The sequence below is a fragment of the Pipra filicauda genome, unplaced genomic scaffold (assembly GCF_003945595.2).
Source record: "Pipra filicauda isolate LSUMZ 115617 unplaced genomic scaffold, ASM394559v2 scaffold33_size4404698_pilon, whole genome shotgun sequence".
NCBI classification, from domain to species: domain Eukaryota; kingdom Metazoa; phylum Chordata; class Aves; order Passeriformes; family Pipridae; genus Pipra; species Pipra filicauda.
The window spans coordinates 2,981,808-3,007,396 of NW_024104465.1; the positions used below are offsets into that span (position 1 = coordinate 2,981,808).

The 25,589-nt window shown below is 43.7% G+C and overlaps 3 protein-coding genes across 8 annotated transcripts in view; 2 read left to right on the forward strand and 1 right to left on the reverse strand.

The window, feature by feature from the left end:
* Window positions 1–206: 206 nt before the first annotated feature.
* On the reverse strand, window positions 207–3,925 carry HSCB (HscB mitochondrial iron-sulfur cluster cochaperone). Its single transcript, XM_027714108.1, has 6 exons — window positions 3,717–3,925; window positions 3,554–3,650; window positions 3,076–3,165; window positions 2,457–2,601; window positions 1,542–1,589; window positions 207–364 (listed from the first exon to the last, which is right to left on the reverse strand). Exons 1-6 carry the CDS (start codon window positions 3,914–3,916, stop codon window positions 273–275), a joined length of 672 nt encoding a protein of 223 aa, XP_027569909.1. The 5' UTR covers window positions 3,917–3,925; the 3' UTR covers window positions 207–272.
* A 79-nt stretch (window positions 3,926–4,004) lies between these two features.
* On the forward strand, window positions 4,005–17,367 carry CHEK2 (checkpoint kinase 2). 5 transcript variants are annotated; one of them, XM_027714099.2, is made up of 15 exons: window positions 4,005–4,020; window positions 5,489–5,728; window positions 6,276–6,400; window positions 6,666–6,813; window positions 7,569–7,659; window positions 8,611–8,719; window positions 9,307–9,360; window positions 9,946–10,007; window positions 10,496–10,595; window positions 11,109–11,195; window positions 11,923–12,086; window positions 12,302–12,417; window positions 13,763–13,848; window positions 16,448–16,528; window positions 17,127–17,367. In XM_027714099.2, exons 2-15 carry the CDS (start codon window positions 5,494–5,496, stop codon window positions 17,220–17,222), a joined length of 1,554 nt encoding a protein of 517 aa, XP_027569900.1. In that variant the 5' UTR covers window positions 4,005–4,020; window positions 5,489–5,493; the 3' UTR covers window positions 17,223–17,367. The 5 variants fall into 5 exon arrangements, with proteins under 5 accessions (XP_027569900.1, XP_039240051.1, XP_039240049.1 ...); XM_027714095.2 differs by lacking the exon at window positions 4,005–4,020 and adding an exon at window positions 4,066–4,634; XM_027714096.2 differs by lacking the exon at window positions 4,005–4,020 and having other exon boundaries at window positions 4,067–5,728.
* Window positions 17,368–19,508: 2,141 nt separating this feature from the next.
* TTC28 (tetratricopeptide repeat domain 28) overlaps window positions 19,509–25,589 on the forward strand; it is a 122,262-nt gene continuing 116,181 nt past the window's right edge. The window contains exon 1 of one of the 2 annotated variants that reach the window (XM_027714165.2): window positions 19,509–19,592. In XM_027714165.2, coding sequence (XP_027569966.2) covers window positions 19,509–19,592 — 84 coding nt within the window. The remainder of the gene's footprint in view (window positions 19,593–25,589) is intronic. The other variant, XM_027714166.2, reaches the window with a different exon arrangement.

Consider the following 25,589-nt stretch of genomic DNA (forward strand, 5'->3'; position numbering starts at 1 on the left):
CGATGTTTGTGTGCCTTTCTGACCCTTGTTTCCATACCTGTAGCTGCCAGGACAGTGGCCCACCTTACCCAGTACAACTTCTCCTGGTTGTAAGCATTTTCAAATGCCATCTCTTACTGAAGTGCTGCAGCAAGCACTGCATTTTACATTTATTTTCCTCCTCTCAGAATTAAAGCTTCTAATGGAAACACAGGAAACAAACACCATTTGTCTGATTTTGATAACTGTTTAATTGAAAATAACATTAACTATTAATCCCAAAGGAGGCAGCATCAGGAAGGGATCTTCTTGGTCTTTAGTTTATCCTCTAAGTTTGCAAAATATTTCATTTTTCCTAGAAGCTTCTTAGCTTCTTGAAGATCATCTGAAATGAAATAAACATTTAACAGAGGGAGAGCTGGATTTGCATTTTCAAAATGACTCTCAAGATTTCAATGACAGTAGCTGTTTCACTACTAAGAGCTGTGAGCTGCAAGGGCCCAGACACTATTAAAACCCCATTGCCTATTATTTTAATCTGGGATGGTTTGGGAGCAAAACTCAGATGTTCCAAGACACGTGTAACAATATAAAATTTGTAAAAGAAATGTGAACGAATACCCTTTAATGACTTCTGTAAAGTGGCTGCAGTACTGATGTAGCCACTGGGCAAGACAAACATTTTTGTTTTAAATGTGTGCAATTTAGACCAACTGACATAACTGAAAAATGCAAAAGAGTAGCGGTTCAGTCTGGACAGTGCCAATTCCAAACCCGATATTGAAACAATTTCTCCTCAATTAAACAATTGGAGGGGAAAGATATTTTATTACCTATTGACAAGGACAGATGCAACACAGTCCTCCTCATAGCACAGAGTAACAGATTATAACGGGCTGTAACTCCTCACAGGCAGGCCCAGCCAGCACCACTTTGTGTTTGATGTTTACAGTTACAACACCCCACCCCTCACAGCTGCAGCTTTCTGAGACCTGGCAAAGAAATACAAAGGTTTCTTCTTCCCAGATTCAGAACAGTTCATTGGTTGTGGAATAAAGTTATGTTGGTTTTTGCACAGGAAACCCCCAAAACCTTAGGCTGAACAGGCATCAGGACTTTCTTTCCAGCTGCACAGCTTCCATGGTAATGGAATCGTTCCCGAACAGCACCCACTGCTCTGCTGCAGCTCCAAGGCTGCAGGACAACATCTCCCAAATTCCAGTGTAAAATCTCAGAATAGGTCTAAGTTTGATTAAGAGTGTGTTCTTCACAGTATTCTGGGAAAGACACAATTTCTTACCATCTGCATTCCCACTTAAAGTGATTATTTTGATGCAAAATTAATTAAATGGAACTTTTGTACTGGATTTTGTTTTTAATGTGAGGTCCTGAATTCCTGAATCAGCAGAAAGATCAGTTTAGAAGTTCTTATTCTAAATACCACACAAAGAACCCTTGTTGATGTAGTATTTCTGTTCTATAGTTCAGGAAATATTTGCCAGTGAGAGAACGTGGGGTTTTGAGCATTTGACGGGAGCTAAATACTTCATAAAAACAGGTACCTCTTTCGAAAGCTGCAGTCAGCTCTCTGGTCAGTTCTTCCTGTTTAACTGCAAAACAAATTATTTAGTTCACTTTTTGTTACATACTTAGTATATTTTATACCACTGCATTCCAACTGCCTGCGGTGGGAAATTTCATTACTGGTCTCAGTCTTTGGGAGCTAAGAGAGTTTTTCATAATACTGCTGTCAATGTTTTAATTATAATTTCAAATTAAAGAGGTTTACAGACAGGAATTCCAATGCCCGTCAATGGTCAGTAACTTCCCAGCAATCTAACTTATTTTTGGTCTATCAGTTTACCCTGCTACAGTTGATTTTCTCCTGCTCTACTCAGTTTTTATTCTAATTATTCTAATTGCTTTTGGCACACTACACTTTGTTATTGTCAACAATTAAATATATCAGTAAACCAAATATTCTGGTATCACTGACAACATAAAAAGAAAGTTGCTTGTGTAAGGACAATAACCCTTAATATAATGGTTGGTAAGTTAAAGAAGGTGAAAGAAATACAATGTCTGTGTAAATGACATTATTTAATATCATCAGACAAGCATTTTATTCAACTTCATTTTGAGAGATTCTTTCTTTGGAACAGCTGACTTGCCCTGATCTGCCAAAGATTGAGTAAATTCCTTTTTATAGTCTATATATACTTATTTTGCCATCAGAATAGGTTCTATTATACAGATGTTCTCAAGCCAGATGTGATGTTTAGGTGCATAAATAGGTAAAGACAATACTGGGGAAGGGGACCAGGGCAGAAGCACCTACAGTGAATCGATTGCAGACTTACACAAGTTGAAGAGACACTACAAGAAACACACCAAAACAGACAGAAGCTTTCAAAAAGACTCTTGTGTTACAGAAGATATAAATTAGTCCTGTACAAATCCCTCAAATAATAACCTACCTTTAATTAAAGTTTCAATTTCTTCAAGGATATCCTCATTTTTGGACTCTGCTAATTTCTCATTAATTTCCATGATTTCCATGAGGAACGCCGAGTCTGCATCACAGTCTGTCTCTTGTGCTGGCTCCACTCCACTCAGCTCCAGCTGGCAGAGAAAATGGAAATTTGAAAATAAGCACTATTACATCTAATTCAACGGGAATTATTAAGTTTTTTAGAGGGGCACACTCAGATTCTTATCTGATAAACGTGTATTACATGAAAGGTGCATAAACAGAATCAGTCTGAAAATTAACTCCATACACAGGCTGACCATAAAAATCAGCAAGTCAAAAAATATAACAAAGGCTGCCAGACTGAAATTCCATATGAGCAGCCCTGGCCAAACACATGTGACGTGGGAAAAAAAAAGTGTAATGTGAGCAGCAAATGTGATGATAAGCTGATTAATTTTTGGACAAGCTTGTTTTTGGTCTCCCTTCAGTCCCTGGTCATCCTTTGCTTCAGAGGAATGTGAATCAGCACGTTAAGGATGGAGTGGAAGGTCCGGTCCCTCACAGCACCCCCAGCCCCTCTGGTTAGTTACAGGGACACTGATAACACCTAATGGAGACCTTACTAGATAGAGGCCCCGGCTCAGAGGGTTCAGCAGGGTCTGGTAGGCCTTGTTGATCAGGGAAGAGTGTTGCTCAGAGTAATACTGCTCTTTCTGCAAGTGGATGACAAAGAATTTGAAGTTAATAACAAGTGGCAGAATACACTTTGTTACATGCGGAAAACCAGCGTCCCTACACCAGTCCGTGTGTGACACTGAGGGCTCTGTGGACCTGGGAACAGCGTCACTGCACTCAGCTAAGACCTGACGAGCCGCAGCGGCCCCTCATCATCCTCCTCCACCGCAAATCCATGACAGAGTCTCTTCTAAGCGCCGGGAGACAAATACAGGCGAGTCCCTGCACTCCCCGAGCGGGAGAGAGGCAGGGGCTCAGCGCTGGGACCGAAGGCGAAGGGCGGGTTCCCCCGGCGATCACCGAGCCCCGCGGGCCCCGCCCGGCCCGGCCCCCCCGCCCGGGACCCCCGCCCGGCCCGGCGCTCACCGGCGGCCTCTGGCCGAAGCGGTCGGGGTGGACGGCGCGCTGCAGGCTCCGGAACCGCCGCTGCAGCTGCCGCACGTCGATGCGGAAGGAGCGGTCACTGCGAGACACAAGGCGGGTGAGCCCCGCGGCCGGCCGGGCCCGCGGCCGCCCCGCCCGCACTCACCAGTCCATCAGACGGAAGAGGTCGGGCCGCGGGGCCGGCGGCTGCAGGGCCTGGCAGGCGGGGCAGAAGCGCGGGGTGCCATCGGTGCCGGCGAGCGCGGTGCCGCAGCTCCAGCACGGCGGCCCCGGGGCGCGGCCCGGCGCGGCCTCGCGCAGCGCCCGCCGCGCCCACCCGAGCCGGGCCCGCAGCGCCGCCCGCATCGCGCCCCGCTCCCGGCGGCCCCCGCGCCGCGGCCCCTTATTGGCTCCGCCCGGGGCGCGCGCGTACCGCGGCACTGGCGCGAGCGGCGCGAACCCCGTGAGCCGTGAGTTCGGGGCCCGCTCCGGCCGTCCGGCCCCGCGCTCCGCTCTTGCCTTGCCCTGCCCTGACCTGCTCTCCCCTCCCCTGCCCTCCTCTTCCGCCGCGGGCCGCTCCCTGCTCGCTCCTCGCTGGTTCTCCTGGGAAGGTCGCGCGGCGCCGCTGGGTCCCGGGGCCGCGGTGCTCGGGCGGGCAGGGCACGGCAGGGCGGGCCGGGCCGGGCCGGGCGCTGAGTGAACGGGAGCTCGGCGGTGCCGCCCCGGGGTCCCGTCCGCGCCGGCCCGGCTCCGCCGTCCGAGCGTCCGGGAGCTGTTCAGAAGGAGGTGGAGGTTCGATATGAGGGAAAATTCCCTTGTGGGAAGGGCTGCCCAGCCTTGGCACAGGCTGCCCAGGGCACGGGTGAAGTCACCATCCCTGGAGGGCTTTTAACAGCCGTGTGGATGTGGCACCTGGGGACGGGGTCAGTGGTGGCCCTGGCGGTGCTGGGGATGAGCGCTTGGAGTCGATGGCCTCTGTCTTTTCCAACCCAAAGGATTCCATGGTTCTGCTCCCTCCGCGGGTGGCCGCGCCAGCACCGCTGCAAAGGGCCGCGGTCCGAGCCCGAGGGCCTCGCCTGTGTCTGTGAGCACGTGTAGAAAATGGGACGTGGGAAGTAACTTAGGAGCTGTTGTGGGTTTTTTGGCTCGTAATGAAATGTAGCAAATCGATAAGGAGATTTAAATTAGCCTGCGTTATACGTCGAACGGTATGGCAACCAGCTAAAACCCCAGTAACACAGATGGTGAGCCGAGAAAGGAAGCAGAGGGATGAGTGCCAGCGATCCCAGAGGCTGGAAGGCTCATGGACGTTCCAGCAGCCCCGGTGAACGCGGATGTGTTTGAGGACGCCGACTGTAGGGCTGGGCTGGCTGGTGGAGCGTTTGTTAAGTGGGGAGGGAGGAAAGACGCGCTGATAATTCCCGAGCTGTAACGGGGCAGGGAGGCGATTGCCGTTTCTTGCCGCCAGCAGCTGCCGGGGGCTGTGGTGGGTGTCTGTCAAGCTTTTGTACTTTCATTGTGTGTAGGTGTGGCAAATCTGTTGGGCGCCTTCAAGAAAATGCACGTCATTTTCTTATATACATCATAGTTCTTATTTTTCCCTTTGTGTTTGGGACCGGCCGTGATCCCTGCTCCATGCGGGCATGCTCTGTCGTAGCGCAGCCCCTGCCTGTGTGACCCAGTGCGAGCCCTGAAGTCCTCGGGAGCAATCTGGGAATAAGGGTTGTTTCTGTTTTAGAACCAGCAGAGGCCGCCCCACATTCCCTTTTAGAAAGAAAACCATCCTGGTTTGCAAAATTCCTGGGGATTTACGTATAACCCACACATGCACTCTTTGGTTGGAAGTTTTACTTTGAAGCCTGCGAATGGACTTGAGTGTGAATGCTTGCCACTTTTACTTTGCTGTAGTAACAGTTATTTTTAACATCCTCTTTGAAGCCAACATGTCCCGAGAGACTGAAAGTGAAGTGCAGCAGACTCAAGGTGGCCAGTCGTCACAGAGTTCCTCTTCCAGTGGGTCACAGAGTACTAGTCAGTCTTCCTCAAGTTCTGGGACCCTCAGTTCTTTGGACACCGTTCCGACTCAGGAGCTTCCGTCCATCCCTGAGGAACCTGAAGAGCTGGATCCTCAGCCGTGGGGTCGACTCTTTGCACTTGCAAAAGGTTTCAGCAACTGTGGTATGTGCATACTGTAACAAACCTCTTGGTTTGTTTGTAGGACCTCAGAAAAGTTCTGAGCATCTTGCTAGAGAGCAGTGTCTTCTCATTTTTAAATTAAGTACAAGCAAATTTAGGTATGCAACTTTTGCAATAATGTTTTGTTCTATACATCCCAGTGTTTATATTGAGTATTTCGATACACAGATTCCCTAGACTTAGAGAAATTATAGGGTGTTCATGTTTGTTGTTACATGCTTCATTTTTCCATTTTATAACTTACTTTATTATCATATGGGTCTATGAGTCTATGCTGAAGGTGAACTGAAAACTACTACTGCTAAGGAGGGCAAAATTATTAAGAGCATAAAGAGGGTAAAATTATTAAGGAATTTCCCAAGCTGTCAATACTGCTTTGTCTGAATTAAGACAAATAAACTTGATTGTAGGGGAAGAACCTTGTCTCTGGTATCCTGCTCTACCATCTGGCATCATTCTATAGTGCCATAGTTATTAACTTCCTGCAATGTTGTGTTCTCTCTCTGCTGTACCTTCCCCTCCTTTCCAGACTGTGTGAATGAGGAATACTGGTTTGGGAGAGACAAAAGCTGTGATTACAGTTTTTCTAAGCTAGGACTGTATGAGACTGGCTTCTACGAAAACTATAGCAAGAAGCACTTCCGAATTTTCAGGGTAAGTGCTGAAAAGGTTAACTGTCTCTCTGTCTTGGCATAATTCAACAAGTGACTTGGGAGCAGAAATCCTAAAGATATCAAAGCATCTTCAGTGTTGACTCCTTTAACACTACTCTTGGCAATGCCCCACTCACCTGGTTTATGAAATAACCTCAGTAGTCTCATTTCTTGAGCCAACAATAGTAAATTTCTAGTCTGTCATGTCTTTACTGTGAAGTCATTTCTTCTTTACTTTCATCTTTATTATTTTCTTTCTCTTTGAGGAAATGGGTCCAAAAAATTCCTATGTTGCCTACATTGAAGACCATAGTGCAAATGGAACATTTGTGAATAAAGAGCTTGTTGGAAAAGGGAAGAGGCTTCCACTGATTCACAACGCTGAAATCGCACTGTCTCTACAGACCAATAAGGGTAAAATGTACTTTTACTTAAGTAGGTTCTTCACATGTTGACCAGGAGGTTGTTTCTGTGTTGATTTGAGTGTGTTTCTTGGGAGCTGAGCTGCTTCATGAGGACTGTTAAAACACAGCTATGAATAGATGTTTTAGTACTTGCATAAAAATTACCCATATCCACATCAACCCTAGAAAAAAACTAAAAAAGAAAGCTGAGAGGAATCTGCATCAGATACCACCTTACTAGAGTACAAACTTCTGTAGTTGCTTTCCTATTTTAAAAATGCTTTTGGGCTTCAGTAGCTATGCATGTGATGGTGGGAACAGGGGAGACAGACTATTGAAGAGAAGTTCAAAATCCCCCCAGATACCTAACGGGATGCTGCATAACAAATAGAAAATCATCTTAAAAATTAGCAGACCTGGGCATTTGTTTCTTTGTCTTTGCTTTTCCACTAAGATGCTGTCTTCTTGATTGTTAATTCTTTTTGATCCCTGCTGGGACATTGAAATTTTTGCCCATTTTATCTAAGTGTGGTGGTAATTGGTTAAGGATTGTTATGAATGTAATACCAAAATGTAATTTTTCAGTAATAAGATCACGTTGCTACCCCATAGCTGATGTAATTTATAGCATATGTTTAGTTTTTCCTCAAGCAGGCATTTTTTCAGTCATGTTGTTGACTATAAAAGCTCGGGAAAATAGCTTTGTTTCTTACAACAAAATTTTAAAATTAATAACAGAAAAATGATTTCCACTTGTCTTCCCAGTGTTTGTATTTTCTGATCTTACGGTGGATGATCAGATGACGTTTCCTAGAGAACTGAGAGAGAAATATATCATTTCAAAGACTTTGGGAAGGTAAGCATCCTTTTTCCCTCAGTATTAAGGTTTGACTTTGTTACCATTGTCAGTGCCTTGTTCTGCAATTGTTACCAGTTCTAATTGAGCTGCTGTTTTAGAAGAAAAAAGAAGAAAAATTAATGCTAACACCTCAGTAAACCTGTTCTTTGCAACAACTTTAAACAGGAATTTTGGCTTCATCCCCGTAATTGCCTTGGGGTTTGTAACCTGCCATCAGTGGTGAAAACCAGTTTTTGTTTTGTTTTGTAGAAGATAATAAAGTTTGTAAATTCTTAGAAAGTTTTTAAAGTTTGTATATTAATTTACTCGGTTACTGGAAGTAGAAGGAAGAGCTTTATCTCGGAATACAGATTTCTACAGCATCACTGTTGAGGCCTTCAGGCAGAAGGGGAAAGAACTGTCCAGGAAAAAGGAGAGAGAGGCTATTTTAAGAGGAGGCTATTTTTTTCTCTTTTGGAGACAGTTGGTCAGTGAAGAATTTGGAGGTGAACGGTTGAGCAGAGACAAATCCGAGTGGGAAATACAAGAATTTCTTTCTGCAATGTAATTGCTATTTAGTAAAAACACAAGTGCTGTCGTATCTGTTCTTCAGATTTGTGCAATCTGATGTTGAGAGAACCCTTCCTAGGTTCTCTTCCCCTAAATGCTTTTGGGTGAGGGAAATGCTGACAGAGCCTGTCTGTCATATTTGCCCCTACCCTTGGTGCCAACAGACCTGTCGCTTTGCATATTTACTCCTGCAGTTCTGAATGAGTGGCCCTTGACAACACTTGCTATTTAAACAGACTTCCTAACTGCTGAACGCTTCCTGAAAGAGGCATATTTTAGAAAGCTAGAAAGCAGCAGCTCCAGACTGTGTGTAATACAATGCTTTCATTTGTCTGTACTTGTTACACAGATCTTTGACGAGTATTTGTAAGCACTGACATAGCTGTGCTCTCGTGTTAGTGGTGCCTGCGGAGAAGTCAAACTGGCCTTTGAGAAGAGCACTTGTAACAAAGTCGCAGTGAAGATCATCAATAAGCGCAAGTTTGCGGCGAGCGGCCCGAGAGAGGCAGTGAGTGTTTCTGTTTGTCTGTCCGTCCGTCTGTCTTGGCCGTCTTGCAGTGGCCCTGGAATATTTGCTGACTTCTCTGACTCCCTGGCCATCTTCAACTAAAGAGGATTTTCTCACTTAATGTAGGAAATTTAATTTAAATGCCTTTTGATCTTGTAGCATCTACGGAATTCTGTAGGAAATGGTTACTTTCATTCTTTGACCACGTTCTGTTGGGTTCATAATTTAGGACTAGTAGTGGGGTGTATACAGAGGGTGGTGTGGAGTCTTGTGGGGCTTGGTTTAAAGGACAATACAGGTATATACATGACAGTATTTTTCCGTTTTTGTCATTTGGAAATTAGTTGGGGATTTCTAACCCGCAGTGAAATGACATGTGTGGAGCAATATCTTGCTCCTGATAGTGACAGCAGATTGTTTATTTAATTCACTGAAGGCACCTGATCAGTTTATGGAAAAAGATTGTATGTTATGATCACTTAGAGTAGCAAGGGGCATGATGGCTTTTCTGGTACTGTCTTTAATTTCTGATGTGTCTTATTTCAGAACAGCACTGTCTTACCCAATATACTTGATTATTTTAACAGAACCCAGCTTTTAATATCGATACAGAAATTGAAATTCTGAAGAAAATAGATCACGTGAGTGTTTCTGTACATTTTTATTCCTTGCTGCTTCCTACTGTATGTACTTGTGTAGTTCACTGACCTTAGTGTGGTAACTAAAGATCAATTTTATCTGTTTAAGAATGTGTTAAAGGAGGCATATGCTTTTTCTTGTAAATTACTGAATGGGTCTTTTTTCCTCTTTTAATTATATTGTCTCTTTGCAGATTTGAGATTTTAAAAGTTTGTATAAATGAGATGTAAATTTGAGAAGAAACTTCACAGGAGAAATTTCAACCTGAACCACTGTTGTAGGAATCTTTCCTCGATGCATGTTTTTGTAAATGCCATGAGATAACCAAATATAAAGATTAGTTTTGACTGGCAGAATTTGTATCCCCTCTTTTCTCTGCACGTAAAATACACAAAATGTTGAGGGGATGGTAACTCACAACTGGAAAAATAAGGATTGTGTTTACCAAAGTCTGGGGTGCTTGCTAGCCACTTGTGTTAAGTGTTAAAGTGACATGGTTGAAATACTGAAGTAGGAACTTTAGGATTAATTTTTACAAATTATTCTACTTTTTTGTGTGTCTCTATTTGTGTTCCCTTTTCTGTTAGCCTTGCTTAATCAAGATCAAAAACTTTTTTGAAGCAGAGGATTACTACATTGTTTTGGAACTGTAAGTAAATTGTTTGAAAGTACATACATAAAATGAAATGTTTTTCATAACTACAAAGAATGTGTGTAGTTCTGAACTGTGGGGGGTGTGTTTGTTTTATTTTTTTTTTTATTTTGCTGGCCTCCACTGTTCTCTGAAACCTCTCTAAAATTAGGAGCTAGGATAACCAGGAGAAGAGTCATCCTTCTAAGCTTTGTAGGCACTTGGTGCCTGGATATTGTTTGCTGTGCTGCTGTTATGGATGGCTGCTACTTTTTTGATTTTGGAGCTCGTAAGAGGTGACTGATCAAAAATCATGTAACAAGTCCCAGTGAGGACTTAGGAGACTGACCCAAACTCAGCAGTGCAGGTGCTGTGTTTAGGATGTTGCTCGCTCGTTTTCAGAAACATACTCTGTCTCTGTAGACAAATGTTTTGGTCTTAGTCCTGTCTAATGAGAGGACTCTTTTGGAAGTCATGTGTTGACTTCTTACCTGCATTTGTTTTAGGATGGAAGGAGGAGAATTGTATGACAGAGTGTCAAGGCCAATCAAGATGAAAGAATCTACCTGCAAGTTGTATTTTTATCAGATGCTGCTGGCAGTAAAGGTACATAATGGTGAATTCTACCAAGAAAAAAAATATGGTTATGCATATGAATGTCGGTAAGATGAATTTTTCTGTCACTTGTCATTTCTGAAACCCATTCAAGCAATCAGGACAGCATTCTTAACAATTTGGTTTAACGAGAGAGAAATGGAAAACCAGAATTCCTACAAAGGCAACACAGAACTTGGGTCTTCCTTAGTTCTGTGCTTTTACTGAGATGAAGAAGTGTAACTTCCCAGAGAATGGGAAGTATGTAACACCAGGGCAGGTCTGCACACTGAGCTTGCAGTGAGATTTGTCATTTGGAGCATAATGATTTCTAAGGTGTTTGTTTCTTTGGGGTTTTTTGTTTTGGTTTTTTTTAAGGGAGAGTCATAAGCTGGGGAGCTTTAAATGCCTCTTACACAGCTATTTCTGTTATCCTGCCATTGCCATGGGAAAAATTGGAAAGCTTACATTTTAAAACAGGTTAACAGTCTGTGTTCCCTTAATTGTCTATCTGTATATATCCAGTATCTTCATGACAATGGAATTATACACCGAGATCTAAAGCCAGAAAATGTCCTACTTTCGTCTTCTGAAGAAACATGTCTTATAAAGGTAAGAAAACTTACATTTCGTGTTAATGGAGAAATTTGGGGATATTCCTTCTCATTCTTCTTGATATTTTGTTAAACATATCCAAAAAGATATTATGGAAGTAGTCATACAAACTGTGAAATAACTTAAAACATCGAGGGTTTTTTTTTTTTTCATAATTTTATTTTTACTTTTGTGGGTATTTCAACCCATACACTGCATAACTAACTTCAAATGTCAATGCTTTTTTTTTTTTTCCTCCCAATAAAATGTAATTCTTGAATTACAGGCAGCATTCCCACAAGTTGTATGTGACAGGGCTTTTTTTGGTGTTTTTGTTCTTTTATGGGGAGGGGAGGGTTTTGGTTTTCTTTTGTGTTGGTTTTTTTTTTTTCCACAGAGAAAGCACTGAATAGCTTTGCATGGTAAAGTGCTTATTTTTTAAGTCATCTCTTCTCATAAGCTACAATACCTTTATTCTCTGGTTGTCCATTTACATCTAAATTTGAGAGTACTTTTTGCTAGTGTAAAAGTGTGATCCTCTGTCATATATTTCTCTCTCTTCCTCCTCTCCCATTCTCACTTAAAACTCACAGAAGTTTGGGTAACTTTTGTTCATAGTCATGTACTGGAGCTGGCTTGGAAGGAAGAAACTTGATGTTACTTCCTGATTTATGAGGACAATGTGATGTGTTCTAGTACAGTCCATCCTAATATGTAATGTGGTGTTACCGTTTTTAAATACAAGATTACAGATTTTGGACAATCCAAGATTCTTGGAGAAGCTTCTCTTATGAAAACATTATGTGGTACCCCCATGTATCTTGCTCCTGAGGTTCTAAATTCACTTGGGACTGCTGGATACAGCCGAGCTGTGGACTGCTGGAGTTTAGGAGTTATTCTTTTTGTATGGTAAGATACTGTGTAGATGTACCTTCACTGGGCAGTCTTTGACATATGTGGCTTGAGACATGGCAACTTCAGTATCTATATTAGGAAGTGAAAGTGTATTTAAAACTTCACATGTGTAAAATCACTGTGATAGGAGGTGCTTTAAAATGTGTGATTTCAGTGTTTCATTTGCTGTGACGAAATCTGTGTTATTTAACTTGTTTTCTTTTATGTAGCTTGTGTGGATATCCACCATTCAGTGAGCAAAATAGTAAACTCTCTCTGGAAGATCAAATCACTCGTGGAGAATACAGGTTCATTGCAAGAGAATGGAAGCATGTGTCAGACATGGGTATGACTCCAGCACAGGGGGTAGCAGAATATCAACCTCCTTTCTTGTAGTTTGTGTTTTCCCTTATCTTCCTTTCCAGCTGTATGGCAAATTGCATGTTAATATGTTTAGTTTTTAAAGTAGTGTCTTAATTTTTTTTAAAGTTTGTAGTTAAAGCATTAGAAAGAGGAGATACATTTCCATTGAAGAGATTTCTTAGTAATATTTAATGTAATTAACCACAGAAGTATAGAGTTTGTGGGCACATATGTCTGTTTTTCCTCTTTCCACTTTTTGTTCTGACTTTATCAAGCTGGTCTACAGACTTTGCCTTACCTAAAGATTCTTCAAGTGTTGAGCCAAAAATGCCAGGAATTTAAGGAATATGAACTAGAACTCCAAAAGACAAATGTTCCAAGAGAGTCATTTCATGGTGCTAGACTTCCAGCTGAAAGTGTCAGTCACATTTGTGGAATCAGCTATTATGTTTGGCCCACTACAAGCTAAGTAGTCTGCGAAATGGAGTTTCTGCATAGTAAACTGCAATGATAGCTACTGTTTGCATGCTTTTATTTTTTTCAGGACATTTTATATGCACAAAATAATTGTAGTATTTGCCTTGGATACTCCTTTGTATGTGCAGAGAAGTTTCTAATAAATGATGCTGTCATTCTTTGCCTAATAAACTTACCAAGTATAACTCCTTCCTGAATAATTTGCAGCTTATTCAAAAATAAGTCAGACATGTATGAGAACAGAAATTATGTTAAGGTTGTACGTAGTCCTACCGGTATGTATTTAGAATAATCAGATACAATGAAAAGTAAATCTTGCCGAAATTCCCTTATGGGAGACTTGGAATAATAAAATATGACATAAATGTCGTATTTTCAATGTGTCTAGTAAGCAGCTTCCTAAGAAAATGAAAGTTTGAGCTTATGTTGAGCATACATGTGTCTGTCTCTTCTTTCTCACCTTCCCAGATGGACAATCTGCTTTCCAAGACACAGTAAACCAGGAAATTAAATTAAGCTGTCTTTGCTTTTCCACAGTAATACTGAAGCTTTTAGGAAAGTGCTCAGTCTCCTATGCATGCTCAGAACATAAATTGTGAACATGCTCAGTATATCTACTGGTAATTTTGATATATTGAAAAGTGTTGTGTCATGTGCATGTGAAGGAAAGATGGTTGCAGTCTGCAGCCCTCCCTGTGCATAGAAAAAAGAAAAGTGATCTGCCCAGCCTGTATTTTTGGGCATTGTTCTGAAGGGGTATCAGACACATTCTTGCACATAGCTTTTTGTAGGCATATTTCAGGTAATGAATGTATTGATCCTATGTCAACCAGATCTCTTAATTGTTCTAGCTCTGGATCTTGTGAAGAAGCTGTTAGTAGTGGATCCAAGCAGACGTCTTACCACAGAGGAAGCCTTAAAGCATCCTTGGCTTCAGGTAGGAATTGAGTTTTAACTGAAATACAGCAAAGCTGGGTTGCTGGGGGGATAATTTGTTGATGTGAACTCAAAGGCAGTTCAGCAGCCTGAACATTGTGAAGTTTTGTTGATGCAGTGTAATTTGCTTCCACACGGAAGCTGGGGAGCCCTGACCACTGTTCACCAGAGGTGTGATGTGTGCCTGACCCTGCTTCTGGGGAGAATGCCACAGGAGGGGTACAGTGATGGGCAAGGAGAGCTTCAGTTCTTTGGCTTCTTGGCAATAACAACTGTGATCTTAAGTCAGAGCTTAAGCCTGCCTGTCCATAGGTTGTCTCTGACAGGAGTCAGCAGGAGAACAGCTGTCATTTGGTGCCTCCCATGGGCATGCACTGCCTCTCTGCCAGCTGGTTGTACAGACTCTGCTGGTTTTAAGACTGGATATTTTCACAGAAAATTAAGCCCATTCTGCACCTGTAGCTGGTCTGTGCTTTCAAAGAATTAGTCCCTGTGGAAAGACTGCAAAAGTAGCATGGAGTAGTCTGCTGAATTCCTTCTTTCAATACAATCAGCAGCTACTGCATCCTTTCTGAGACACCTGTTCCCAGAACTCTTTCACATCTGAAGATCAAGATGTATTTTTTTAGAGACCAAGTCTGACTGTGGTCTGATAAGGATGGACTTCTTCCTTTGAGCATTGTAACGAAGTCCCACTTCCTCAGCTTGTTTGTGTGGGCAGGCAGTGCAGAGTTTATTTCTGGCAGGTGTCCAGTACTACTGTGTTCTTACTCTGCTGAATGTGAATAAATGTCGCTGGTTTGGGTACCCTCTGAGTAGGAACTGATGGTTTCCCTGCCTCCTGTCACAGTCTAGCTTTTGTGAGGGGTAGTCTTTGGGTGGTCTTTCCTTAATTTTGGCACTCCAGAGGTGACCACTGGACTTAACGAGCTTTCCTGGATATTCTTGCTTGAGGAGGCTGAAAAAAGTCACCCAGCCTACCCCTGAGCCACACAACAGGCTCTACTTACTCATGCCGAGCACACTGCTATTCCTGTCCCCCCCTGTGAACAGGGTGGTTTACATGCTTTGGTGAAGAACATAAGAAACGAGGTGGAAGAAACGGAATATCCCTCAGTGCTTAAGAGCTGACAGTGTCCCGAGACAAAAATTGCATATGGATGACTCTTTTTAAGTGATTAACTTGACTTAATTATGCTGCTGTGCATCAGAAAAGTTTTCTTGGCATTCCTGGCTTTTACTACTGTAGTTTTGTGTGTAACTTCTACAGTGAGTTAATCAGATATACATTCTTACATTTAAATTATAATTCTGAGCAGAAAATGTTATTTAGAAACCATGCTACACTTATTTTAAGAGTTGCTGGTATGCATAATGGGGAAGGGGAAATAGATAAGTGATTTAGACTAAGAATTTGAGACATTTCAGTATTTAAACCCAAGTTGTTATTAACTTGGTTATATATTCCATTTAGGGACACCTCTTACTGTTAAATTTAATTTCGAAGTCAGGGCAAAAAGTTTGAGAAATCATAATAGCCACAAATCCAGGTGTCAGCTAGCACACAGCTGCTGTTCTTTGAACTGTTTCCCTTCAGGGGCTGTTACTAAGAGTATCAGATGTTCATAGGTGATTGTACACTGCCTGCTTGGAAGGCCAACATCCAGCATGCTCAGTTCTAGATATCACACACGTTGATTACTACCACCAAAAGAGCTCCTGAGTCCTGTTACTGAGAGTAGTGAGGAGTTACTGGCTCCTCTCTCCCTCTTGTGTTGTCTGGAAGTATTGACTTTACAAGTCAGCACGAAAAACCACACTCTCCATGCGACCAGCTAATGCCTGATAGCCCTCTGATGATTTTGGGTACACTAGGGAATTTTTCAGATATTAAAAGTAGCGTGTTCTCCAAACAATATTTAATTTCTACAGATTTGTTTAAACCAGTAGTGCTTTCAAAGTAGTGTTTTCAATACATGTGCTGTTCACTCCGTTCTTTGCTTGAATCTACAGCTTTAAAACTTAGTGAGCTGCTTAAACCTAAGTACTACTCAGTGGAAATGTCCTACCTGTATTTAATAAAACAGGTATTTAAGAAAACGTTTCTCAAAGGCATGTAAATAATTGCTGTTTCTGCCTCTGAAAACTTCACTGAGGTCTTATGAGTAGGACTTAGTTTGGTTGCATGCTAAAGAAAACACTCAGGTGTTTGTTAAATAAATGGAAAAATATTTATCTTACCTTACCCATTAACTCAAAGGTACCCACAGTCAAATCAAGTGATGCTGGAAAAGAAAAACAAGTCAAAATGCTGTATAAAATAAAATGGATGTTCACAACAAAGCCTTTTTGTAGCGCTTAAGAACATAGTTAAACAAAAAAGGATATACTGCAAGACTCCATTGCTTAGAAAAACGACCCCCTCCCCTGCCTTCCCCCAAGAAACTTAGTTAAAACAGCTGAAATCCTTAGGAGCTCAATGATTGTTATTTCTAATTGTCTCTAGCAGTGAGTGTCCCATTTGCTTCTCTTGGAGTTTCCCAATCTTTGCTTTTCCCTTAAATATTCTATCTACCACTTAGCTACTGTTTTTTCCCCAGGATGAGGATATGAAGAGTACATTTCGACAGCTACTTGCTCAGACACGTACCAATATGGATCCACCACAAACATCAAAAATGGTATGTGTAACAGATATTTGAAGATTAATATTTGATGCGCAGAGAAATTAGATTTTGAAGTAACTCGTAATAAGAAAATCAGTTAATTTTGAGACTTGAAAGAAACGTGCCCTTGGGCAGTATGTGGCAGCCTGCTGGTTATCTCTGCTTCCTGAGGAGCAGCAATGGACTTCCGTGCTTTGTCAACACTTGTTTCAATGTATAGAAACAGTCTCCTAGGCTTTAAAGAATTAACCATATATTTAGAATAAAATTTTTGAACTTTTTTTTTTTTTTAATGGATACAAGTCACTAATGTTTAGTATTCAAGGAAAAATTCTCATGTTAGTGCAAATTTAGGATGGCATTGTGCCATTCATTACCAGATGCTAATTAGGTGAATTGTAAACAGTAGCTGTTTCAAGCTGGGAGCAATGTCTTATATGAGAAGGCTCAAATATAATTAGATGGATCTTGGTAGAGAAACATGGACTAGTCACGCTGCTTTTTTGGTCACAGAAAGGAGACACTGCCAGCACCTGTAATTCTGGAGCAAGCAGAACAGTCAGGCTCTGTCTTGCTTGGTTTCTGTAGCCATCCTGCTGTATCTTTCTTTTAGCCAACCACAATGAGAAAGCGTCACCGTGAAAATGAGGAAGAATCTGGCCCTTCTAAGCGAACTGCTCCTTCTACATCGTCTCAGAAAATGAGGTGAAAAAGAAGAGAAAGTGACTTTTGCAAATGACAGCTTTTTGTATGGAAAGCAGACTTTTTTTTAATAAAAATTTAATAATGGAATGACATGCTTCAACATTGTTGAAGATGCAATTTTGAAATAAAAATTACTTTGTAAGACTGAAGTGACTGCTGTGCATGCATGATACTCTGCACAAATAGTCATGTTCTGGTCTATCCAGCTGTCTGACTCAAGGAAAATACCAAAATAACCTCCTGAACTGAGTTATTAACCATTTTTAGGCTAGCTTCATCCTCATCTGTATTCTTTGTTTCTTCTCTTCCAGTTTCTAGGTTAGGCATGGAAATAATGCTTGGTCCTCACAGATGAGAAAGGAATACTAGGTTTGTTGAGCTTCTGCCTGAGGCATGGCATTACCTGACACAATGCTGCCCACAGACTTCTGAGGACACTTAGACTATTCAGTTGGGATGTAAAACTACCCATGGAGCTTGAGGTGCTCTGGGCTTCAGGTAAAGCTCCCATGCTGGGCTGGGCAGACTCGCAGCATCCTGCTCTGGGAAGGGGCTGATTGGCTTCTAAAGCAAGAGTTACCATCTGCATGGTGTTTCTAACATGTGTGTACTATGTTTATTTCCCAGAGGAGGGACGAGTAAGAGGAAATATGATAACAAGTGATGAAAGGAAGATGTATAAGTTCCTGCCAGGGAAGAACCAGGAATTAAAATGAGAGAGAAACAGTTTTTAGTTTGCTTGCCTAAGTGAAAATTTTCAATTGTGTAGCTTTTACTAAAGGATATTAATTTTATTATTGGCTGAGAGAAGTTTAGTAACTCTGTTCTCAAATATGCACCTTCTAGTTAAAGGCATCTACTGTAAGTTCATTTGGAAAGAAAAAACATAATGGGTTATGGAATAAACCCATGTCAGGTAGGAATATGACATCCATGATTCAGGTTTTCCCATATGTGCCCATTGCAGAGGTCTTGTGTGTTTCAATGTATTTGATATTAACCATTGCTAATGATAAAATGCCAGTTCTTATACACTGATGTCATTCTTAATGAGTCAGATGGAGAACATCCATGGGCATCTGGATGGAAACAGCACCACTAGTTCCAATGCACTGCAGATACACCAAGGTGCTAGAAAAGAGAAAGGCATGTCTGTCCTTGAGGATGTGCCCTTTCTGGTGGACACCCATGGCAGACTGGCACATCCTTGGGGAATTCTGGTGCTTCCTGTGGCTCATCTGAAGTAGAAGGGAACACTCAGCTGCCATTTGCTAGATGAAAGGATCATAAAGGATGTGATGTGTTTGGCCTAGGTTTGTGTCCTGGTGTACTGCAAAAGCCAATGGGCTTTGGTTACCAATGACTTTAAAAGACCTGCATCATTGCCAATGAGAAGATAATTCCCTAGCTCCTACTTACACTGTAAATTAACAGCAATTGGTTTTTATATTGAAATAGAAGACACCTGTGATTTATTCCTCCATCTTTTTTTACATCGCACAGTTGTTAGATAATCTGTAACTGCTTTGCTTGGATCCTTTCCTCTGGTCCCGACTAAGACCTACTTTCTAATGATGTCTTAATTTTGATCTCCCTAATTTGATGACAAACCTTTGGGCTGCTGGCCACGTGTTCATTTACTGCAGAAAGCTTTCTAAAGTTTGGGAAGTGTCACTAAATTTCACTATGGTAAAGTGGCAGCTGATTTGCACTTAGACAACAAATTTCTTTATTCACAGCACAAGAGTCTTCAGCATAATCCATTTCCCTTTTCACTTCAAGGGGCACAAGGGGTCACAGGATTTGGAAGGTTTGAGCTAACAAAGGTGCTGAGCCTCGCTGTGCGCGGCCAGAGTGGTGTCGCGAGTGACCAGTGTCACCGCCTGCGGTGCGATGTGGAGCCCTGCTTACCCTCGGGCTCAGGCCGCCGCTGCCTTTGGGCAGACAGAGCTGTATCCTCCGTGAGGACGGGGCCCACCCGCGGCGGACCCGACCGCTGCTCTGCCGTGCGGCCCCTGCGGCCGGGCTCGCCCCCCGCCCCGCCGGAGCCCGGCAGAGGCGCGGCTGAGCAGCTGCCCCGGGCCCGGGGCCGCCCCGGCGGGACGAGCCGGGGCTGCAGCCGCAGGACGTCCGGCGCCCTCGGGCGGGGGTGCCCGGGGTCCGGCCGGAGCCGAGCCCAGCCCCGGGGCGGGGCCGGGGCAGTGCCGGTCCCTCTGAGCCGGGCCCCGAACGTGGCGCCGGGGGCCGGAGCGGGATCGGCCCCCGGAGGAGGAGGAGGAGGAGGAGCGCGATGGAGCAACAGGCGCCGCCGCCCCCGCCGGGGGCCGTGGCGGGGGGCCGGACTCGGCGGGAGCGGGACGCGGAGCCTGCCCGGGTGAGTTGACGCCGGACGGGCGGCGCTGGAGCGGCCGGGAAGGCGGGAAGGAGCCGCCGGGCCGGGCCGGACGCGGGCGGCGGAGGGAAGTTGCGGGGCGCGGGCGGGCGGGCGGCTGTCCCGGCACGGAGCGGGAATCCGGAGGGGGCGCAGGCCCGGCGGCTCGAGGCGCCGTGAGGGGCCGGACGGCGGCGGAGCAGCTCCCCGGCGGGGCTCCGGGGCCGCCAGGCCGAGCGCTCGGCTCCCTCCGCCACGGGCTCCCTGGGGGGCCGTTCGCGGCCCCGCTTTCTTGGGAGCCCCGGGCCCGGCGGAGCGCGGCGGGCGGGGGTCCCGGCGGGTCCTGCCGCGGTGCGGAGGGGCCGGGCCTGCCCCCGAACGCTGGAGCGGGACCCGCGCGGGCTGGGAGCTCGGGTGTCGGCGCGGGCATTGTGCTCGCTCCGGGCGCCCCGGTAAGCAAACCCGAAACTTATCTCGTTAAAATCTCCGAAGTTTGACGGTAAATGTGTCAGGTGTACTTCGCGGCGCTGCAGAGCTCCAGACCCCGCTGCAGTGGCACAGACACAAACGTTCTCAGGCTGGCTGTGCCTCCGCTGGGCACGCCGGCCGCGGGGAAAGTTGTCATGAACTCGGTTGTAGGAGCTTTGTTACTGACAGAGCTTGGAATCTGGCGATTGGATTCAATGAGTGCATCTTGGATGACAGCAAATGTCATGAATGTGGCTCTGCCCATGCACTGGAACACAGACTGGCCATCAAGGGTGAGAGGTGTTATCCCAGTCAGCAGCCCACACTCCTGTAGTTTGATGTTGCAGCCATAGGGATGCCCCTGGTTGTCCCCAGTGAACAGAGAGTTGAAACAGCTGGGTGCCTATACCTTATTGTCCTTCCTCATCTTTTCCTGAAGCTGTTTGTGTTTATTCTTGGATGTCTTTCATTTTTCTTGGAGGTTTTCATAATCCTAGATAATATCATCCCTCCTGTGCTTTCTTCTGTGGCGGAATAAGAACTCTTCAGGTGCTAATGGAACCCTTTATAGCCTCTTTGAAAAGAGTTTATTGATGAGTCAATGAGTGGGTATACCTTGAATGTTAAAAGATTTTCATCAGCAGTAGGGTTCCCTTTTTGGGAGGGGGGTGTTTTCTGGTCTAAACACACAGTCACATGTTCTTGGAGGTTCTAGGTCCTACTAATGTATAAGACTACTGATTCTTATTAGTGATAATTATCATTAATGATTATTGTTACTTGTATGTACTCTGTACTATCCAAATCTCAGTTTTCAAGAGCTGGAATCCACTGCAGCAGCAGCAGTCTGTGTGTGGATTTCTGCTGGAAATGGATCAAGTCTTCTTTTGTGGCTGCTTTCCTGTATCCCATTATCCCCCTCTTGACTGAAGCGGAAAACCTCTTTCTTGTCCACTGTGAGTCCTTTCCTCCCTGCCTGGATACCAGTTGCCTCCATGACAACTGGGCGGGTCCATACTTGAGCTGGAGCTTTGTAATGAGAGGTTGTAGGTAAGGTACCTGTTACCTGCATATCAGTGGGTTCTGGGATTGCCCTTTTGCTGGTGGACCAGCACTCCTGGTGGCACATGTCCCTTCAGAGACAACAGCTGGACTGCAGCAGTGGAATGGTTTGTTGCAGACAGCAAAACCCAGGGAGCAATAGCCCTGCTGCCCTAACAGGTGTTCCTCGAGGGAGGTTCCTGTTCAGGCCTGGCTTTTGCTGCACTCTTGATTCATCACTCCCTCCTTTCTGGCTCTGTCTTCCTGTGACTCACTGACAGGCCAGAGGGAAAGTTCTGTTTTCTCATCGGTAGTTTGCAATTAATTATTATTAATAATAAGTAAATTGAGTATTTTGAGCTCCCTTTAGCTTATACTAGCTCTCTCTTTTACGTTAGTGATAGATCTCTTCAAGCTCAGTGCTGGAAGCTCACAATTGCTTCTCATTTTTAAAAAAAATTTAAAAAAACCCCTTTTTCTATAAGAAAAATCTGTTTCCTTCCTGTTGATAAGTTCGTACTTAAACTATTTTTGTCTCCAATTGCAATGCAAAATCAAAGTAGTAAAATATTTGCAGAACAATATGCTCCAGAAGTTTAGACATATATTCCATTAAGAAATTTACTAAAATGTGGGGGGGTTTTAATAGAATAGTGCTGTAAGTTATGGTTTTCTTTTCAAGTCGTTTGTTCCTTTTGATTTATTTATGCTTTTAGACAAGTTATAGCTTTTTTATGATGTATGATTTTCTGTGAAAATCTAAAAGTTCCATATAGAATTTGGTGTGTTTTTTTTTTTTTTTAAATTTGGAAATTTGACTTCTGTGTTACCTCATACTTTGTGAAACTCTAACCTGGAGTTTTATTTCCCCTATAATGTAGATTTATCAGAGGAAATTGAAGCCTGGTCTGCCAGGATGGTATTTACTGGCACTGGTGGGAGTGCTTTAGGCTGCAGGAGCTGTGAGATGTGATGCCCTGACAACTGCACAGAGTCGGTGCTGAAGGTTAAACCCGCAGGACATCAAAAATGGCAGAAGCAGCAGAAGTTTGTAGGGTTTCCTTCATACTGCTCCTGATGTGGAGAAGGTGCCTGTAGCAGTGCTAAAGGGTGCTGGGTGGTGGCCCAGGGTTTGTTTTCGTGGAGGCTCCAAATCGCACAGGCAGTCGCAGCCACTATTCCGCTGACAGAGCCGTGTCCCCAGGGGCTGTTCTGCCCTGTGTCTCCTTTCCCTGCCGGTTTGTCAGGGGATAGCCTGGGTCACTGCCCAGTTTGCTGATGTCCCACCTCTGGGGGTGTATGTATTGTGTTGCTGCGATTTGAGGAAACGTTTTCTCGCATCTGTGAAGATGTGCTCCCAAGCAGCACTTGGTAACAACTTGTGAAGACAAAAGCCAGCTTAGAAAAGCCTGTCAGCCTGGGCAGCTGTTGTGCACATCCTATGGTGGCTTAATCCTTCAGTTTTCCTTCTCTTCCCACACTATTTCTGTTAAAATTCTGCTCTGACTGGGGGAAGGTTGCATGTGGCTTGGCAAGGTTTCATGTCTGTTCGGGAGTGTGGTACAGCCTGGCTGAAGTGTTGGCTACTGGGAGCAGGGAGGTTACAGGGATAGACTTTTTGTGCTTGATTTGTTCTTGGGCTCTTGTTGAAGCCAGTTTCTGTTACAGGAAAACAATAATACCCCAGTATACGGACTGAAAAACATAAAACCATTTTACAGACTAAAATACAAGATGATGTAGAGATATTGTCATAGAAATGGAAGCTCAGTTACAGGTTTAAGCTGATTTTGGAAACCTGTATTTAGCATAAGTTACTGTCACTTTTTTTCAGAATCCACTTGGAATGCCTGTTTTTCTCCTTACCTCTACTTTTTTCCTCTTTCTGATGCTTCCTTAAGTATCTTGAGCTATTTAGATAATTTAAGATATAAAAATGCTACATATGACACCTGAAGTATTTTTTTTTAAATTATAAAGAGCTTTTTTAAAAAGATGTCTTAATTATGGACTTGCCACCCAAGACATCATCTATATAAGGCATATTTATTTGGTTATTTAGCATTAAATGAGAGGGATTGTGTACAAATGAACAAGCTGAGTTGTAAAATTGGTTCTTTGATAAAGCGTTCTCTTCACTGTGCTGAACCACATTGTTTTCCCTCGACCTTCTTGTCTTGGAGCAGAGTCTGGATTTGCTGTTATCTCTTCTCACTCATCTTACTGGAACTCACTGGGAATCTGCTCCCCATGTCTTTCTGGATAGCAATGTGCTCTTCAGACAGTCACATCTTTCAGTGTGTGTGGGCACTGCTTTTATTTGGTGAATGTTCTGTAGAGACAACTTAAGTTTAGCAAGCTTGATCCGGGAAGATAGAAGTTCTTGTAACCTAGGTTTTGATGTGTATTCAAATTCCCGTTTGCTTTGTGGGATTGGGAGTTTGTTTCTTCTTGAAAAGAGAAAGACCAAAGAAAATTGTAGGTGTTTAACCCTCCCCTCTCCTGGCCAGTAGGGTTGAATCCTGAGCACCTTCTGCCAGAGGAGGCTTTTTCACCAGTGAAGCGAATTAATTACTGAGTCTCATCTGAAGCAGATATTGTGGGACCTTCTGTCTGATGTGGCCTCAGTAGTAGGAGCTGGTTTCTGCTGCCTAATGCTGGTTTGGAGGAGTAATGCTGAGAAACTTGTGCCATCTTTCTTCTTCAGAAATACATGAGCTCCTAACTCAGACTTTCTGTGCTAGATCCTCTTCTGCACTTCTTTAGAACCTTTTTTGTTCTGCTGCTCTAAGAAACTTCTTTAGCATTGGTTTAGTACAGGAGACCACCTTCTACTACAAAATGTTAGGCAGCCCAAGTTTGTGCATTGCCATTACCTTCCACTATAGTAGCAGAAGAGCAGTGCTAACTGGAAAGCAGGGATGACTTTTTAATGAGTACTTTTTGTGTGTTGGTACCATCATCATAGTCTTTTTTTATTTGTGGTTTGAGTGCCAGAGTGACTCAGTTTTACTGTTCTGTGGTTTTTTCTTTTACCTAATGATGTTTTACTGCCTTACGTAGCTCTTATGATCGCAGGAATTAAATAATGGCATATTCCACAAATTACCATCATAGTTTCCATTAAACTAGTTTCCTTTTTCTTCATGAGATTATTTAGTGTCACAGTATATTAGGGGCAGAAACCATTTCACTTGGACTGAGAAGATGTCTGCTCTTGGATTCTCCTCCTTGTTACAGACTCACAGTATGATTCTGGAAGCACCATTAACAAGTTTGTGTGTTCATTTGTTTGTGCATAATAAACTGCCAGAAAAGACAGCTGTTGTTGGACTTGTCTCACTGGTGCTCCTTGAAGTTGTGTCCTCACAGAGGCTCTGCTGCCAAGGGCTCGGTGGCTCTTGGTTGGCCTGGGCAGGCTGGTCCTGGGCAAGCAGTGCTGGTGGGCTGAGAGCACAGTCCCGTGGTGAGGGTGAGGTTCCCCTCCTGCCACAGCCCTGAGCTCTCCAGGGTGGTGTGGCTGTGCCTTCTCGCCAGGCCAAGCTTCCTGCTGGGGGCAGTTACTGCAACTGGTAAGGAATCTATTTCCTGAAGTACCTATCTTCTAAATAACTTGAGTTCATGACTAGTTGTGGTACTGCTTGTGGAACCTGCAGTCATTCACTCTGAATGTGATAAAAGGGTGGGAACTATACAGTGCTTGGTCTTTGTCATTGTCCCTGATGCATGTCAGTGACCAGGGAGAGGCAGCTACCTTTAAAAACACGAGGGGAAAGTGCTGCCCCTGGCACCTGGGTACTCACCAGCCCCACTTCCTGCAGTACCTCCAGCCCCCCTCGTGACAAATTCTCTTTCTCAGGGCTTCCTCATCTTTGTGTTTGAACACCTGTCCATGTAGTAGCTGCTGGATCTTCACATTGAGTTCTTGCAGGTCCTGAGGTTGCAGCAAACTGTCCACGGGATGAAGTTTATGGTCAGATGCTCACAAATGTGTGAGCAGTTTTTGCAGTGCTTGGACAAAGCAAGATGTTCATCTCAAACATTTCTGTGGTTGCTCAAAGTACAGCCGTTTTCCTGCTGGTGGTTGGGAATATACGAAGTTGCTGTTTGTAAACTTGATTGAAGTAGCAAAGAAGTATCTGGTGCATTTAAAGATGTACTGCGCATGGTAGGGATTTTTGAGGATGCAGAAATTTGCTTTTTATAATGTTGTTCATAATGATAATAATATTGTAGTGATAATAATAATAAAAGTTACATACTAGCTTGTATTAGCAAGAATATAAAAAGCAACTACACAGATGAAACGAACAAAGTGTTTGGTTAAGTCTGCCGTAGGCAGGACAAGAAACAGTACATCTACTGGTACAAAGGAGATTTGGGGTTCTTGTTAGGACACATATTTTGATTATGAAAATCCTGAAGCAGTGCAAGGAGATTGCCTGAGTAAAACACGGAGTCTCCTTCAGTAGAGAAGTTTAGAAGAAGTTT

Excerpts from the sequence above, each read along its gene's own strand:
- CHEK2 (XM_027714095.2), top strand. The coding sequence starts at position 4,454 with ATGTGGCACCTGGGGACGGGGTCAGTGGTGGCCCTGGCGGTGCTGGGG. Across the intron at positions 11,196-11,922 it reads AAGAAACATGTCTTATAAAG|ATTACAGATTTTGGACAATC; the intron begins GTAAGAAAACTT and ends TTTAAATACAAG. Across the intron at positions 16,529-17,126 it reads CACCACAAACATCAAAAATG|CCAACCACAATGAGAAAGCG; the intron begins GTATGTGTAACA and ends TCTTTCTTTTAG.
- HSCB (XM_027714108.1), bottom strand. The coding sequence starts at position 3,916 with ATGCGGGCGGCGCTGCGGGCCCGGCTCGGGTGGGCGCGGCGGGCGCTG. Across the intron at positions 1,590-2,456 it reads AATTGAAACTTTAATTAAAG|TTAAACAGGAAGAACTGACC; the intron begins GTAGGTTATTAT and ends TTTGTTTTGCAG. Across the intron at positions 365-1,541 it reads GACTGCAGCTTTCGAAAGAG|ATGATCTTCAAGAAGCTAAG; the intron begins GTACCTGTTTTT and ends ATTTCATTTCAG.